The 14,221-nt window shown below is 47.7% G+C and overlaps 5 protein-coding genes across 5 annotated transcripts; all 5 read right to left on the bottom strand.

Moving 5' to 3' along the window:
* Positions 1-79: 79 nt before the first annotated feature.
* Positions 80-3,228, bottom strand: K444DRAFT_276750 (uncharacterized protein). Its single transcript, XM_024871519.1, has 4 exons — positions 2,463-3,228; positions 2,072-2,406; positions 869-2,018; positions 80-784 (listed from the first exon to the last, which is right to left on the bottom strand). Exons 1-4 carry the CDS (start codon positions 3,181-3,183, stop codon positions 384-386), a joined length of 2,607 nt encoding a protein of 868 aa, XP_024727688.1. The 5' UTR covers positions 3,184-3,228; the 3' UTR covers positions 80-383.
* A 666-nt stretch (positions 3,229-3,894) lies between these two features.
* K444DRAFT_710961 (uncharacterized protein) lies at positions 3,895-4,664 on the bottom strand (the record flags this gene model as incomplete). Its single annotated transcript, XM_024888227.1, has 3 exons — positions 4,391-4,664; positions 4,120-4,276; positions 3,895-4,048 (listed from the first exon to the last, which is right to left on the bottom strand). Exons 1-3 carry the CDS (start codon positions 4,584-4,586, stop codon positions 3,895-3,897), a joined length of 507 nt encoding a protein of 168 aa, XP_024727689.1. The 5' UTR covers positions 4,587-4,664.
* A 230-nt stretch (positions 4,665-4,894) lies between these two features.
* K444DRAFT_547323 (uncharacterized protein) lies at positions 4,895-6,376 on the bottom strand (the record flags this gene model as incomplete). Its single annotated transcript, XM_024876298.1, has 3 exons — positions 4,895-5,760; positions 5,805-6,204; positions 6,308-6,376. 3 exons carry the CDS (start codon positions 6,374-6,376, stop codon positions 4,895-4,897), a joined length of 1,335 nt encoding a protein of 444 aa, XP_024727690.1.
* A 4,586-nt stretch (positions 6,377-10,962) lies between these two features.
* K444DRAFT_657597 (uncharacterized protein) lies at positions 10,963-11,961 on the bottom strand (the record flags this gene model as incomplete). The annotated part of the gene is made up of 2 exons (XM_024886172.1): positions 10,963-11,838; positions 11,926-11,961. The coding sequence occupies 2 exons, from the start codon at positions 11,959-11,961 to the stop codon at positions 11,011-11,013; spliced, it is 864 nt and encodes a 287-aa protein (XP_024727691.1). The 3' UTR covers positions 10,963-11,010.
* A 966-nt stretch (positions 11,962-12,927) lies between these two features.
* K444DRAFT_657598 (putative DSBA family oxidoreductase) lies at positions 12,928-13,929 on the bottom strand. Its single transcript, XM_024886173.1, has 3 exons — positions 13,773-13,929; positions 13,479-13,723; positions 12,928-13,419 (listed from the first exon to the last, which is right to left on the bottom strand). Exons 1-3 carry the CDS (start codon positions 13,816-13,818, stop codon positions 13,042-13,044), a joined length of 669 nt encoding a protein of 222 aa, XP_024727692.1. The 5' UTR covers positions 13,819-13,929; the 3' UTR covers positions 12,928-13,041.
* Positions 13,930-14,221: the final 292 nt, after the last annotated feature.

Below are 14,221 nucleotides of genomic sequence, written 5' to 3' on the forward strand. Positions count from 1 at the left end.
AACGGCTGCATGGAGCCGCAACGCCGCTGATTGGGATTTTTGCCGCACTTGCAGCTTATCTCACCCATGGAGTTAGGAGCGGCCGACATCATTTCGGGTTAAACTTTAATCTTGACAGGTGAACGCCGTGCCCGTTGCATTTCAGATTTCGGGAGAGCCGAGTGAAATCGAAACAGCTCCGATTGGATGTTCAGCAGTTTCCCAGAACGGCTAGCAAATATCAGAATGGTATCTAGATGCTCCCGAACGCCTTTATCGTCCGACTGTTTACAAAGACATCGCCGTCAACTGTTGAAAGGTATTTCTAACCTTAAACATAACGTTGCAAACCCCATGCCCGTTACCAGAAGATTCCAAGAGAGAACAGGCCCGAAAACAAGTACTCATACTGAAGCACGCGTATTTACTGTTCTGGCAGACGGTTCTGTCGCGACAGGACGAACCATATCCTGTACAAGCTCCTGTACAAACTCTCGCACTTGCGCCGTATCTTCCATAATGCCAGAGATAACATCTTCGAGTCCTTCTTTGTAGTGCTCCTGATCTTTCTTGAAACTCTCCATGATTCGAAACTTGGAGGATGTCTCCTTCTCAAACATTTGAATCCAAGCTGACTGCTGTTGTATGATCTTCAGCTGCTCCGTGGTTGATCTCTCGAAGACCGCGGCTAGCTCTGCACTCCTTTTCTCAAACATTGCTGCTTGCCGTTCCGTGATATTCTTTAGCTGCTCTGTGGTTTGTTGCTTGAAATCCTCCATCTGTTTTGCCGTCTGTTGAAAGTGCGCTGCCATCTGGTCAGCCATTGCTTTCTCGTCCTGTTGCCGGGCGTCTCTGAGCAATTGGTACTGTGATTCCAAATCGTGAATACTTTCTTCTTGTGCCTCGACCGTCTTCATAAGTTCCTTCAAGTCTCGAGTGTTCCCTTCAAACAGCGCTTCTAGATCGTGTATTTTTTCGTTTTGTACCTTGGTGATCTTCCCAAAAGCCTCCATCTCCTCTCTCCTCTCAGCAAGCTCTGACGACAGGTGGCTGTTCTTTTCATTTTCTGCATTTACGACCTCCCTTATTGCTCTGATTCCCTCAGTACTCTCAACGACCTGAGATTTCAGAGCGTGGATCTCTTCAACCATCTTTTCAAGACACGTCCTCTTTTCGGCAACCTGTGAATCCAGCTCACGAATCATCACATTTTGTCCTTCGTTGATTTCCTTAAGATCCCGGATTTCCCCAGAAAGCTGAGAATGCCGCTCCTTGGAACTCTCCTGAGACTCATTGACACGTTCAGCAATGTCTTCGATCTTGTTGATATTTCTCTGGTCAGACCGGGCGAGGAGAGTACTCATTTGTTCAAGTCGCCCTTTGGATTCCACTTCGAATCTTGCCATGCGACTGTCTATATTTTGCAACTGATCCTTGCTCTTCTCCTCGACCGAATTGATGCGATCGTTTACTTCCCGAGACAATTCTTGCTGTTTCTGCTCCGACGAGGCAAGAATATCTGACACCAACTCTTGCTGCTCGACCTTTTGTCTCTCAATTGCGGCAAGCGAAGCGTCAATACGTTCTTGCTGCTCTTTGTTCGTCTTCTCCATCTCCTGCACTCGACCCTCTACAAAGGATGCACGAATATCCTTCCGAGAAGCATCATTCTGAAGAGCCCTGCCAAGGACGCTGAACGCACTTGCCAAGTCTTGCGGTGACTCCTGTCTCTGATTGGCAAATACCATGAGTGGAGCTTGAGGCATGTTGAAATCTATGGTTGGAATAGTGGTGGGGATGCTAGGGAAATAGCATTCTGAAGGACCCAGCTTTTCCTGTCGGCGGGTGACATTGGTCAGATGGGTCTTGCTTCTCAAATGTGTCATGACACCGCCGATCTTTCGGTTCGCTGTTGGCTTGAACGTCTTCCCGTCACAATCTAAGCATTTGACAAGTCCATTCTCGGTTATAATCGAGGATTCAGAATTTTTCGTGCGGAGCTCAATGACTGCATCTTTTAGCCAATTTGGGGAGTTGTCCTAGATACCTCGTCAGATTTTCAACCCCCAATGGAGCCCAAATCATGACTTACCGTCCTCTCCTCCTTGACGATTCTGTGCTCCATATGCCTGGGGGATCTCTGCTGGGACGGAGAGTTGTAGGTGCCAGTGGGTGCAGAACGCCTTCTTGAGGCAGACAGAGGCGTACCTAGTCTGTTCATTCTCCGCCGCGGGGTCGAATTCGGATATTTACCCGGACTAATAGGCTCGAAGCTGCTCGAGGACTCACTCGCCGCGATCTCCAACACCTTCCGGCGCTTCCTGCTTGGTGTTCTGATAGGGTCCTCATCTTCTCCCTCTTCCTCTATATGTGTCTGTGGCATGGGTGCTGCCCCACGTGTGATTTCGGCATAAGCTTCTACATGCCCTAAATCAAAGAAGAAATTAGCATCGGTTTTCCGAAACCAATAGAAAGAGTCTCACTTGTTGCCTCGATTCTAGCAGCCTCCTGTGCCTCTTGCTGTCTCATTGCCTGAATGTCCGCGTCTTCCGCAGCCTGGCTTTCCTGGTGTGTTTCCGCAGGATTTCCCATATCATCTGGCTGATCTTGTTTCAGCCCATCCCCTCGGTTGTGAACTACTTCTTCGACCTGATGGACCTGATCTCTCTCCGTTTGGTTATCGACAACTTTCTCTACCCAGCCATCTTGCCGTCTCTCGCCCATGTCTAAGTCTTCCTCTGCCTGATCCTCCACTTGATTCATCGAATGATCCAATTGCTGCGCCAACTGCTGGTCGAGCTCTTCGTCAATGTGCTGATCCATATCTTGATCCTCAATGTCTGGGCTAGCTTCCCTCTCAAGAGCCTCCAACGCCTCTTGTGTACTCTGCGGGTCTTCGCTCGGCTGGCTCGCACTCGGATTATTCTTGTCCTTAATATTGAAGTACGGATCCAGACGAAAAACAACCTTTTGATTCCTGCTCACGGGCTGCAACATAGAATCCTCAACCATGCGCCTAATTGCCCCCTCAATTGACTTTTTCTCAGTTCTGATAGCCTCGGGATCCTGCAGGTCGGGGGAGAACCGCTCCAGGCACAGATGGATCAGGACTCGGCCTGGCAGACCGTCGTTCTCGGCGAAACCTTGGTCCTGAATGTGTCGCACGATGAATCTCCGTATGGCAGTGTAATTTTCGTACGACATTTCGAGCTACTGATGCAATTGAGTGGTTGTTGGTGGTGAGGACAAGGCGGGTGAAGTCGCGATTTGCGACGCGTGTGGTAAACAGTTTGGCGCGAGTTAGATTGGGACACGTGATCTATGCGAGCGATTCAAGGGCTCAGGGGTAAACTTGCAACAACACTTCGTTGCCTTCTCTAATCAAGTTGATAGATAAAATGTCTGAGCATTCTAGCTCCTATCTACGTTTACAATGGCTAAATCCCTCGAATCTGTATTGTAATTCAATATGCTCGTAATTCCCGCTTGAGCTTGTATTATATACCGCAACTAACCTATCTCGAATCTAAAATTTTGACGCTATCGAGGATCGCAATTTACAGAAGACTAGCCAGTAAATACATAAGGTTACGCATTCCGGACTTGTCAAGCCTGCTCTTTATTGTAGCTCATGGAACTAAGAGTATGTCCACTCCGCTCGAGTTCTTGAAGATCTTTCGAGTCCATTTCGTGGGTTACAGGAGGAACGCCAGATTCCATTCTGTATGAAGGGCTGGGTATTGCGTGCTTTGTCTCGAAGTTCATGTCGTTCATGGTATGGAGAATGTTCACTTTTGAATATTCCAGTTGAAATTTATTTCCTTTGACTTCGACGACGAATGTACCACCCAATGACCACAAAAAGAGGGAGCCCAAAGGCCGCTACTGAGCCAATCCCTAGCTTTAGATCTCTGCTCAAACTAGATGTTCCAGTCTTATTGAGTAGCGGAGAGCCTGTGGATGATGAGGTGATTTGGCGAGGCACCCCAAGATGTGGAATTCGGTGTAATATTTCTTGTTGGGTTCGAAGTGCGATATGAAGGTGATGTGGTTACCGGAGCCGTCGCGACTGAAGCGGTTAATAGTAGACTTAACAAGGCTAAATTCGCCTCTACCCAATGAACTACGTTTGGCCAATACCATAGACTCCCTTTCGCATAGACACTCGTCACAAGGCCATTAGCAGCGTAGGCCGTCGCTGTGAATGGGGTTGCAAAGCCGCCTCTGAATTCATCGGGGAGCTGTACTGGATCTACGGCGAAGCGGCTGTAAGAAAATGGGGTTTTATCAACTAACTCTATGGAGGGTAGGTACAGAGAGTTACCTGGAGCAACACTTTGCGCTACTAATGGTTCTGCCATTAAGAAGCTCGGAGCCGTGCGAATAGCTCTATAGAAACTTGGTCAAACACCGGGACTGTATTCATAGATCTCAAAAATGCGTGAATCCCACTCTACCGGTTGGTAACAGGCGAAGTTGGTAATGCTAAAATCCTCCGGTTGACTCCAAATCGCGTTGCCGGCGCCGAAATCCCCGTAGTTCACCCAGAGGGTCGAACACCAGGTAAAGACAGTTGTGAGGGCATGCAAGGCAATGTCAGACATCATGGGTGTTGGTGAGCTGCTGGCTGTGTCGTATCCAGAAGAAGAGATTCCTAGGCAAGGAAGGTGGGGGGTTACTTTCAGCTCCTCAGATTGTCAATAGTTCGGTGATAATCACTGATTGTGCAACCCATACACTGGCCGTGACGAAACTCTTGCACTGGTATTTGTTTCAAGCCTCGTTCTCAATCAAGAGATGACGCAACCTTGACAAGACAAAAGCAAAGTCAAGAATTGAGGGATAACAGTCACGTGCGCATATAAGATAATAAGCTTTTTCATTTCGGGAATGCCACAGTAGCCCATTCACCATCCTACACTGGGAATGGCGCCGAGTGGATCGGGAGCTTGATCCTAAAAACCAGAGCCTGGTTGTCAAGATTGAAGCCACTTGCATCCTTATACGGACTCTGTCCGAAATTCAAAAAGCCATCCTGGGTAATGAAATCGTTATCAGATAAACTGAAGACGAACCATTCGTCATCATCGCCATGCTTCCCGTCAACAGGCACCATTCCAATACTCTCCCACTTCTCATTCAATAGGAATTGATCCTGCACACCGCCGTTGTGGACGCCAAAGCGGTTAAGCTGTGCATTGATATTGAAATCGATGAAGGAGCAGTACTCGGCTGGAGTAATGCCAGTGTTGAGAACACCGTTTGCATCTGCGATGGCGCATGTAGAGCAATCATGCTGGCCTTTGATGTTGGTTGCGAGGTCGACGTTGAAGATGTCGATGTGGCGGTAGACGGAGGTTGGGCTGGCTTGTCCATGACCAGCACCGGAGTCTCGTGCGAGGATGAAAAAGGATCCATCTTGGATATGGAAGATCTCAGACTCGGCCGCAACTTTAGTATGTGCTGCGTTTTGGAATGGGAGGGGAACTACGTATTCACGGGCGAAGCGTGGTGAGGAGGAGACGGTGATGTCGTACTTCAAAAGACGGATATAGCGACGACCTGTAGCCTTAAGTCCACCTTCTTGATTGTCTGCTGCTTGGAGAGCAACGAATAATGTCTTTCTATCTCCACTCAATGTCATTCCCTCGAAACCCTTATTGTTATCGCGACCAGTGGGGTTGTCAGCTGGAATAACACCATTCCCGAACCCAGGAGGACCAGGGAAGAGGTACGGCGAGTTAGCCGAGAACGACTCGGTTCCATTCCGCATAGGAATGACTGGGTATGTTAGCACAGAAGATATGTCAGGGGAGAAAACTTACTCGCATCTACGGGTCTGATAGCTGTGATCATCTTTCCATTTGGCTTGAATTGGTAAACGTATGGCCCATACTCATCGCTAATCCAGAAAGTTCCGTCGTTGCCAAGTGCAAGACCTTCACCATCGATGGTGATTGCTCGCTGAATAGTATTCCCGTTACCCCATCCATCACCAAGAAACGTAGCTCCAGGAAGGGGAGGGAATCCAGGATAGGAAATGTGGCCAGTGGGATCGGCATCAAGTCCTGTACATGGAGTCTTCCCATCCGGCCCATAGAGAAGGGTGGTATCCATGTACGTGAAGACAAGATTAGGGCCGGAGGGAGCTGCGACGGTAGCGCTGGGCTTAGGTGTAAATGTAATCCCGAATTTGTGGATCCGGGGCTGGTAGTTTATGGTGCCCTGAGTATTCCTGTTTCCCGTTAGCGTGGTTCATTGGAATGGAAAGCTTGTACTGGCTTTGCATTGCGCACATGCAATGCAAAGCGATTCAGGATTTGGGGACCTGCCATCCTCTATCTGGGAGAGCGTATAGAACACCCTTGTAGCTTCCATCCTTGTTCTTCTCCCACATGGATCTGTCGAGAGCAATGGCAGATCCGAACCCTCCTAATGTATCTCCATATTTGTCTCTGCCATTGTTTGGAACAAATCCATAACCAGCGAGTTCCTCATATGTGTAATTCTTTCCACCACACAGAGCCGTGGAGACCTGCGCAACAGCGAGGTTTACAGTACTGGCGGCCAATGCAAGGGGGAAGAAACGCATGATTGAGATTGAGGACAAGATGATGAGCACTGGAAATGTGATCTTGAGGGAAGATAATGTCGAAATTTAAACATCTCTACAGCCATTTCTGTGATGGACTCATGACAGCTGGCGTAGAGAGAGGATGCGGGGAGACGGATTGCAATGTATCACGTGGGGAGCAACGTACTTGCCTCAGCCAATTGATTGATTGCCGTGTTTAGGCCTGAACGAATTACAAATTCCACAATCTGATCGTGATTAGTTTTCTCAGACGCCTTTCAACCAAACAAATTGAGCGGGCTTGTGTGCCGTGATCTCGACGCTGATTCTTGATAGATTGGGATGCCAAGACCTTGCGGCTGCATTAAAAAAGCCACAATATTGGACGCCACAAGATACAAGTGGAAATACGAATGGTCGGGTAAAGACATATCTGAGACAAATATTCAGCTTGACGAGTCACGCGCGGCAACCATTGTAAATGTCACCAAAACCCCTCAGATCTCGCTGCGTGCATCATGCACGGTGCATGAGGCGCGTCGGAGGTTGTAAACTTGGGCTGAGCACGTGATCTCTAAGCGAAACATTAAGGGGCTCAGGGATAGAGCTTGCAACAACACTTCATCAGCTCTCCGTCAAGCTTTCATATGAGCCTGATGAACCAGATCGCCAAGACCATGTTATATTTATCCTGGTTCGTCTGCATGCTATTCCAGGCTGGAAGGTCCGAACATCAACAGGTATGCAAGGGTTGCCGGCCCTAATTCCGCAAGGAGTCATCGGTTTGAATTTCAGGATCGCGCATTTCTTAACTCAAAGTATTCAACAAATTTTCTCTGGTAAATATGACGGGATTCAATGTTGCTTCACCAGCTCAAGGCCACGTCCTCTAGCCCATCATCTCAGAACTCGACACGGATGTTTGCGCTGGTAAAAACCGAAATCATCAATCTCGCTCTCACATACCGGTCAATCTCCAGATTTGTGAAGCCCGCCATCACCCGACATACCTGGTTGGTTATTCCATTACACAGGGTCGAACTCTTCACCAGATCCTTGGGTGAGAACCCAGCGTACGGCCATGGAATGGTGATGCTTTCGAAGAGTGTGCCAATCAACATCTGGTTGGGCCAAGCCAAGATTCTCATGCACTGAATAGGGGTTCCGAGGGCTCGCTTAGGTCAGAAGCGCCCCCAGTTGCGTCACGTGACGCGTTTTCATCCAGCGCCCCCTTCAGCATCGGAGTGATTTTCTCCATCGTTTTCTAATGGATTATCAAGCTGTTGATTTCCAGTATTGACAATAATGGCATCTCCGTGATCTGTATCGGGGTCGTCCGAAGTATCGGCGGAATCATCGTCAGAATTTGCAGCAGTTCCGACCAGTCTTCTGTATAGCTGGGACGCTGGGTTCAGGAGTGAAACTCCCTTGACGTGTTCTTTGATAGTGCAATGGTTGGAAATGACGAATATCCGCTTGCGCGGGTTCCAAATTCGGTATCCAGAACTAACATAGCCAGTAAAAATGCCCCTAAAGGCTTTGGCCATGTGTTTATGCCATGAAGCTATTTCCTTGGGTATATGAACGATGCCAAGGAAACGAATATACGTAAATTAGATATATCCGGTTTAGCCCTATAGAACGCTTCGCATAAAGTCATACCAATCTTGGATAGGTGGCACCGATTATAGGCGTAAATCCTATATATAGTAGCTTCCTCCCAAAACTCATACAACAAACCCAATTATTCTAGCTTCGTATGCTCTAATTCGATAATTATACGCATACTGCGTTCAGAAACACTATTCTGTTCAGGCGTATAGGTGGTGGTTGGTTCCAAGTAAATGCCCTTTAATTTGCACTAGTTCTTAACTTGACCCGATACAAATTCTGGAGTATTATTAAGACATAGGCGTTTGATCTTATTCCTAGTTTGGATCTCAGAGAAGGTTACCTGATCTTGGAGGTTCGTAAAATAGCTCTTTTTGTCCGAATTATAGGCTACCATATAATATTTGGACCCCTTGCAAGTAATAAATAGCATATAAGTATTTCCGCTAAGGGAAGCTACCCTTAATGGCCCCCACATATCAATTACAATATACTCCCCTAAAAGCAGTTTTTCAAGGTATAAATCGGTTATACTAGCCCTAGTAATCTTGCCTATATTACAGGAATTACAATCGAACGGGGTTTAATTTTTGAATTAGAGTCCATTAATATGGTTTACCGATTCCAAGATATATTTCGCATTTAGGTGACCATATCTCTGGTGCCAGGTTTTCAGGGAGGCTAGTATATCCGATTTTGGCGATTTTAGGGCACGCCCTGAACCAAATTGGTCAAGCTAATATAACCCTGTAGAGGAGTTATATGTACCAGTTGCTATAGTCGTTCCATCATCAATAATATAAGCTTTCCCAATGGAAAATTGACGCTTCCTCCAGCTTGAGTAATTTTGGGAATCGATAATAACGACGTATTTCGGAATTGGGGGCTATATAGTACGTTATTCAGCTGTACTTTTAGCTCAGGGGTAGTCGACAAAATAATGGCTCCCTTTCTCATACCGTCGGCAAGCATCCTGAACCATAAGAATATCGGAGCTGTAGCTGTCGAACTGGTACACTAGCCTGGCTAGCCTACCATTCCTTCCAGCACCAGGTTTAACCACTAATTTAGTCTTCTCCACTCTCATATATAATGCATTACTTACGGAGCTTATTAAATGCTCACTAATATATATTCAATTGCTTTATTAGCTAATTTATAATATATAGGAGAACACGTGCTTGGAACACTGATGTCGCTAAAGGCTAATGGGGATAAGAATAAGGTTTTGCAGTCCATTCTCTCCCTTTTTACACTTTACTCTGCCTGAATTTCAGTCATTTAGGCCTTGTCAGCCATCAATATTATCGTCTTTGCACCTCCATATTGCTCGCATTTCACTAAAAGTTCCCACAGAGAATTACCTCCAGCTTTCTCTTGATGACCCTCTTCGCCCAGGAGTTCTTGGCCTAGGGCAGACAAGAGCAGTGTTGATCATATATTTCTGGTTCGTATACAGCTACAGCACATATCTGGCAGGGGGCCTGTTGGCGGACTGTTGGCTCGGCCGTCGCAAAACGATCCAGGTCGGATTCCTGTAGGTTCACCAGCGGTCTGGCTCAGCCTGTAGATAGAGAATAATGGTTCAGAAACTTCAGAATATACGTGTAAGGACTCAGTATCGTCGCTGCTACAGCTTTGGCGCAGTGAAGTTACGGCACCTGCGGCCTCCCTGGCTTCATAATTGGCATGCTTCTCGTCGGCGTTAGCACAGGAACTGTGAAACCCAATATAACAGTATTCTTGAGTAGGCATTGGGAGCTGGATGATTTGATCTTCACAGGTGCTGATTATCAACAGTTGACTAATCCCCTGAAGAGGAACCCAAAGTCGTGGATTTGAAGAATTGGAAGTCAGCGATAGTGAGCCGCGAACTCATAATTCTGTTTATATATAACGTAAATTACTGGCATGTTTTCTCTCGAGCTTGCCGCGCCGGGGACTTGCTGATAGATGATCAAACAGGATGATCAATATCGGAGGTTTGTACGGCATTATAACAACTAACGTAGAGAGGTACGCCTATGCCGACTTTGGGTTTGCCTTTCTTATCTGCCTTTGCTTGATTACCGCATCTGCAGCAATCTTCCAAGCCAGATACACGGAATTCGGTGAGCGATCCGTTGCCCTCTAACAAATATGATGCGTCCGCTGTTAATCAATTCTTAGAAACGGCAACACCGTCTGGAAACATTGTTCAGTGCATTGCGTCGCCGCCGAAACCCGGCCCATCCCAGGCCAGATCAGACAGAAGTTGCAATTCAATCGTCTGCTCGAGAGGACGGCTCTGCAACTCCAAGTAAAGACGAGGCCATAATAGCTGATGCAAAGTCCGCCCTCCGAGCTTGTTTAGTCTTGTAAGATATTCCTCACATAAAATCAGCACATGAGGACCGCAAATAATTCTGGGGTCATTACATAATTGAAAACTGCGATCGGGGTCCCAGTATACATTGAGCAAGGGGGGAAATTTCTGTAGAATAAGAGTCAAAAGATTGTAGGGAATTTTAAATGCATTTGAAAAGATAATAGAAACGGCCAGTTGATATTCTGTTACTTGAGTAATCACTCGGTTCCTTTATGTGTTTTGTATCTTGCTTAATGTGCCTTTATCCGCCAGTCTCCAGACTTCACCTTACTTGCGGGCCACGTTCTGTTTCTACTGCCTTGTGAAATTTGGAGTTGCAGTCGTTCCTTGGAATTCTGAATTGCGCAAGGACTAGCCGTCACAAGATCCTATCGATTTCACAGGTCTGTATCTGACGTAGCTTCGTTCCACCATTGTTCACATACATGTTATCCACTAGACTTGGGTGCTAAGTGTTAATATTACTTATTCTCCGCAACTAAGGAGATGCTGGGAGGTTATCTAGGACCCATTTCACACCATCAACAATAATTTCCGGCTGAGTCATTTGGACAAAGTGTCCACTCTCGGTGGCGAAAACAAGCTCGCTCTTGGTAGAAAGTTTCAAGAATTCCTTCATGAGATCCTCATTCTTCGCATCGACCGTCTTGATCAACTCTCTCACATGGCTCCTCTGCTCCTCGGTCCCGTTCCCTTTAGCAACGCCCACCTTGTACAATCCACTCCAATCTCTGCTTCGTGTGCCCCCAATCACATAAACCGGTTTGTCTCCAACCAGTGGCTGCTTCTTATCCAGCTCCTTCTTCCGCAGCGTCTCGAAACTTGGCATGTAGTTCTCGTCCTCCTTGCGCTCAATCAGCTTGAACTTCTCAGTTGTTTCCGCCGCCCTGAACGCGTCCCACTCCTCCTGCGTCAACTTGTGCTCCGCCTCCACCCCCCAGGCAGAGTATGGCTCAACACCCGCAGCAACAGTCCAGAGAATTGGATCGTTCACGTCCATCACCAGTGGCGCTGTCTCATGGTTGACGTCCACAAACACCAAACCGGCGATTTGGTCAGTTCCCTTTAGGGCGATGTACTCGTGCGTAAGCACGCCGGCCCAGGAGTGCCCCACAAGGATCAGAGGGTTTGGGATGGGCGCCTTTTCGATCAGAAGAGAGAGCTCCAGAGCAACGTTCTCGGCCGAGGGAGCGAGAGGCGAGCACTCCGAGTTGTGATAGCCGGAACGGTCGTAGGTGTAGCTTCGCAGCGAGGGACCCAGCAGCCGCACCACGGCTTGCCAATTGAGGGCATCGCTTGCCACACCCTAGATAAATAGTACGACGGGATCTTTGGGGCTGCTGGGCTCTGCGCCATGAGTGTAGAGAGCCAGAGAGTGAGTGTCGATGTTGACGAGGCGGCCGTTCGAAGGGAGGGTTGAGGAAGCCATTGTGGGGTGGTTTTATGAGTTCTTAAGGTTTGTATATTTCTGATGAGTGGTATTCAAGGCCGTTCACCAGCCGAACCAGTTGCAATATATCGCGGTATGAAGTGGCAGAGTGATAGAGGGGTAAAGTGATGGAGGGGCAGAGAGTCTTTGAGAGGGAGGAACGCAAGAGGATCGCCAGTTGGCGCTTCAGCTGGGTAATTTACCTCCAAACCCCTGAGACCTCATTGACCACAAGGCAGATTTCGGCCCCATCAATGTAATCCCTGCAACCGAGCTACATATCCAACCAGAAGTGGCATCCAACACGAAACCAACATTTCGGGAAAATGTATGAAAGTTTCGGCAGGTTGAATACTTATCTATGTACCTCTCAGAATCCACTTTCAGACCCGTACGTTCGGCACCACACACACTCGATATTTTCAAAGGCTCTGATCCCATATATGTCCAAGGTGGCTCGTAAACACCAATAGCTCGTAAGCCCACCACTCACAACGCATGACTCTTCCTCGCATCATCTTCCGTTAACCCACCATGTGCCTGTGATATCGATTGTGGCGATCTCTGGGGCGACGGCTGACCCGGTAAAGCCTGCCCTCTCCCATTCCCCGGATGGCTCAAAATCGGCGCTTGAGGCGCCGCCCATCCTGTCCCTCCGACAGGATTTATGCCGAAACTATTGATATCTTTCTTATCACTCGGATACGGATATTCTTGCCCTCCTGTAGTAGCACCCATCTCGATCCTCTCTCCGGTAGGAGCCTCCGGCTCGATTTTCTTATCTCGAGGCCACTGCCCACCTTGCTTGATACTGGGTCCATCCGTAGCGGATACGGGAGATGTATAGGTGCTTGAGTAAAGGCTGAAATAGGCTTTTCCGAACCCACCTCCTTACGAAACCACCGCTGGAAATTTCAAAAGACCTCCGAAATGATTTGGTCCACTTATAATTGAGAAGACAACGCTGGATTTTCTTTAGCTAAACTGAACTTGTCTCTTTGAGGGAGCGGCACATCCTTTGACTGACGTCTTCGTGCTCATGCGCTGCTCGTTATCGAAACCTGAAGTACGAACTAAGATTTACAATTTGCTAGGAACAATAATCGAAACAGGCATATATGGCACACCCAAATGCTCAAAAATCTGATCCCACCTATCATTTCCAAACCAGGCTTTCCTCTTCTCATCACTATTCACACCCACAATCCACGGCGCACCAAAGGCCCCAGCGCTCGCCGTCTGATCAATAACCCTCTTCTTATTCTCTGGCGTCACTGCGCTCTTCAGAATCTCTTCCAGCTCCGCTTGGCTAAAAATTCCGTCAAGAGCTTTGATGATTCCTTCCGGGGTAGAGACATTTATCCCTTTGCTCCAGTATCCAGACACCAGAGACTGGAATGCAGCTTCAAACTTATCATCGGGGTAGTGATCCTTGATCCAGGTCGCTACACGCACTGGCTGTTTTCAACATCTGTCAATCACACTTCCACTCCCCAAACCAGTCCCGATGCACTTACGAACAACGAAAGAATAGGAAAATCTTTCGGTGGCACGATCTTAAGTCCTAACAGACGTCCCGTGGTTTCACTATCCTGCTTCGAGAACTCCTCTTTCCATTTCGGTGTCGGTGTCCACGGATTTCCAACGCTTTCACGTGCGCCACCCAGGAAGAAGGGGATAATGTCTACAGAAACGCCATGGGCGTTGAGCAGCGGTCGATATTTAATGGTGTTGGTGAACCCAAACCAGGAGTACGGAGATACTGAAGCTGTTAATTGTGGAACGGGAATGGGCGAAGTGAGGGGACGAACCGCAGTCCACGTAGACGTTGAGCTTTCCGCCCTTTGGTCGGACCATAGCTGCAAGATTTGCGAGGATCAGTAATGATATTTTGGCTTACTTTTGCTTCCTTAACATATCTATCAATAAAGAGATGGTGTACATGAGAAAATGAAATGAACAGTGTCGTGGAACCTAATGCTGATGCTGGCTGACTTGCCGAGGTGCCGGCTCTCTGAATAGTAATCACTTACTTACGTCCGGAACATTTCCCCACAACCCCCAGATTTTGAGTTTCGGCTTCAAGAAATGATTTGGGCGTGCACAGTAAGCACGAAAAGCAAATATTATTAGGATTGAATTTCGCATTGATGCTGTTCTCGGGGTGATTTCGAGAATTGAAAGGCCCGAATGGTTTTATTTAACGGAGCCAACCATTGGGCCCACCAAGCCGGGATGTAGCACTTGAGACAACTGATAG

This window comes from Hyaloscypha bicolor (assembly GCF_002865645.1).
Source record: "Hyaloscypha bicolor E unplaced genomic scaffold K444scaffold_183, whole genome shotgun sequence".
In the NCBI taxonomy this organism is placed as follows: domain Eukaryota; kingdom Fungi; phylum Ascomycota; class Leotiomycetes; order Helotiales; family Hyaloscyphaceae; genus Hyaloscypha; species Hyaloscypha bicolor.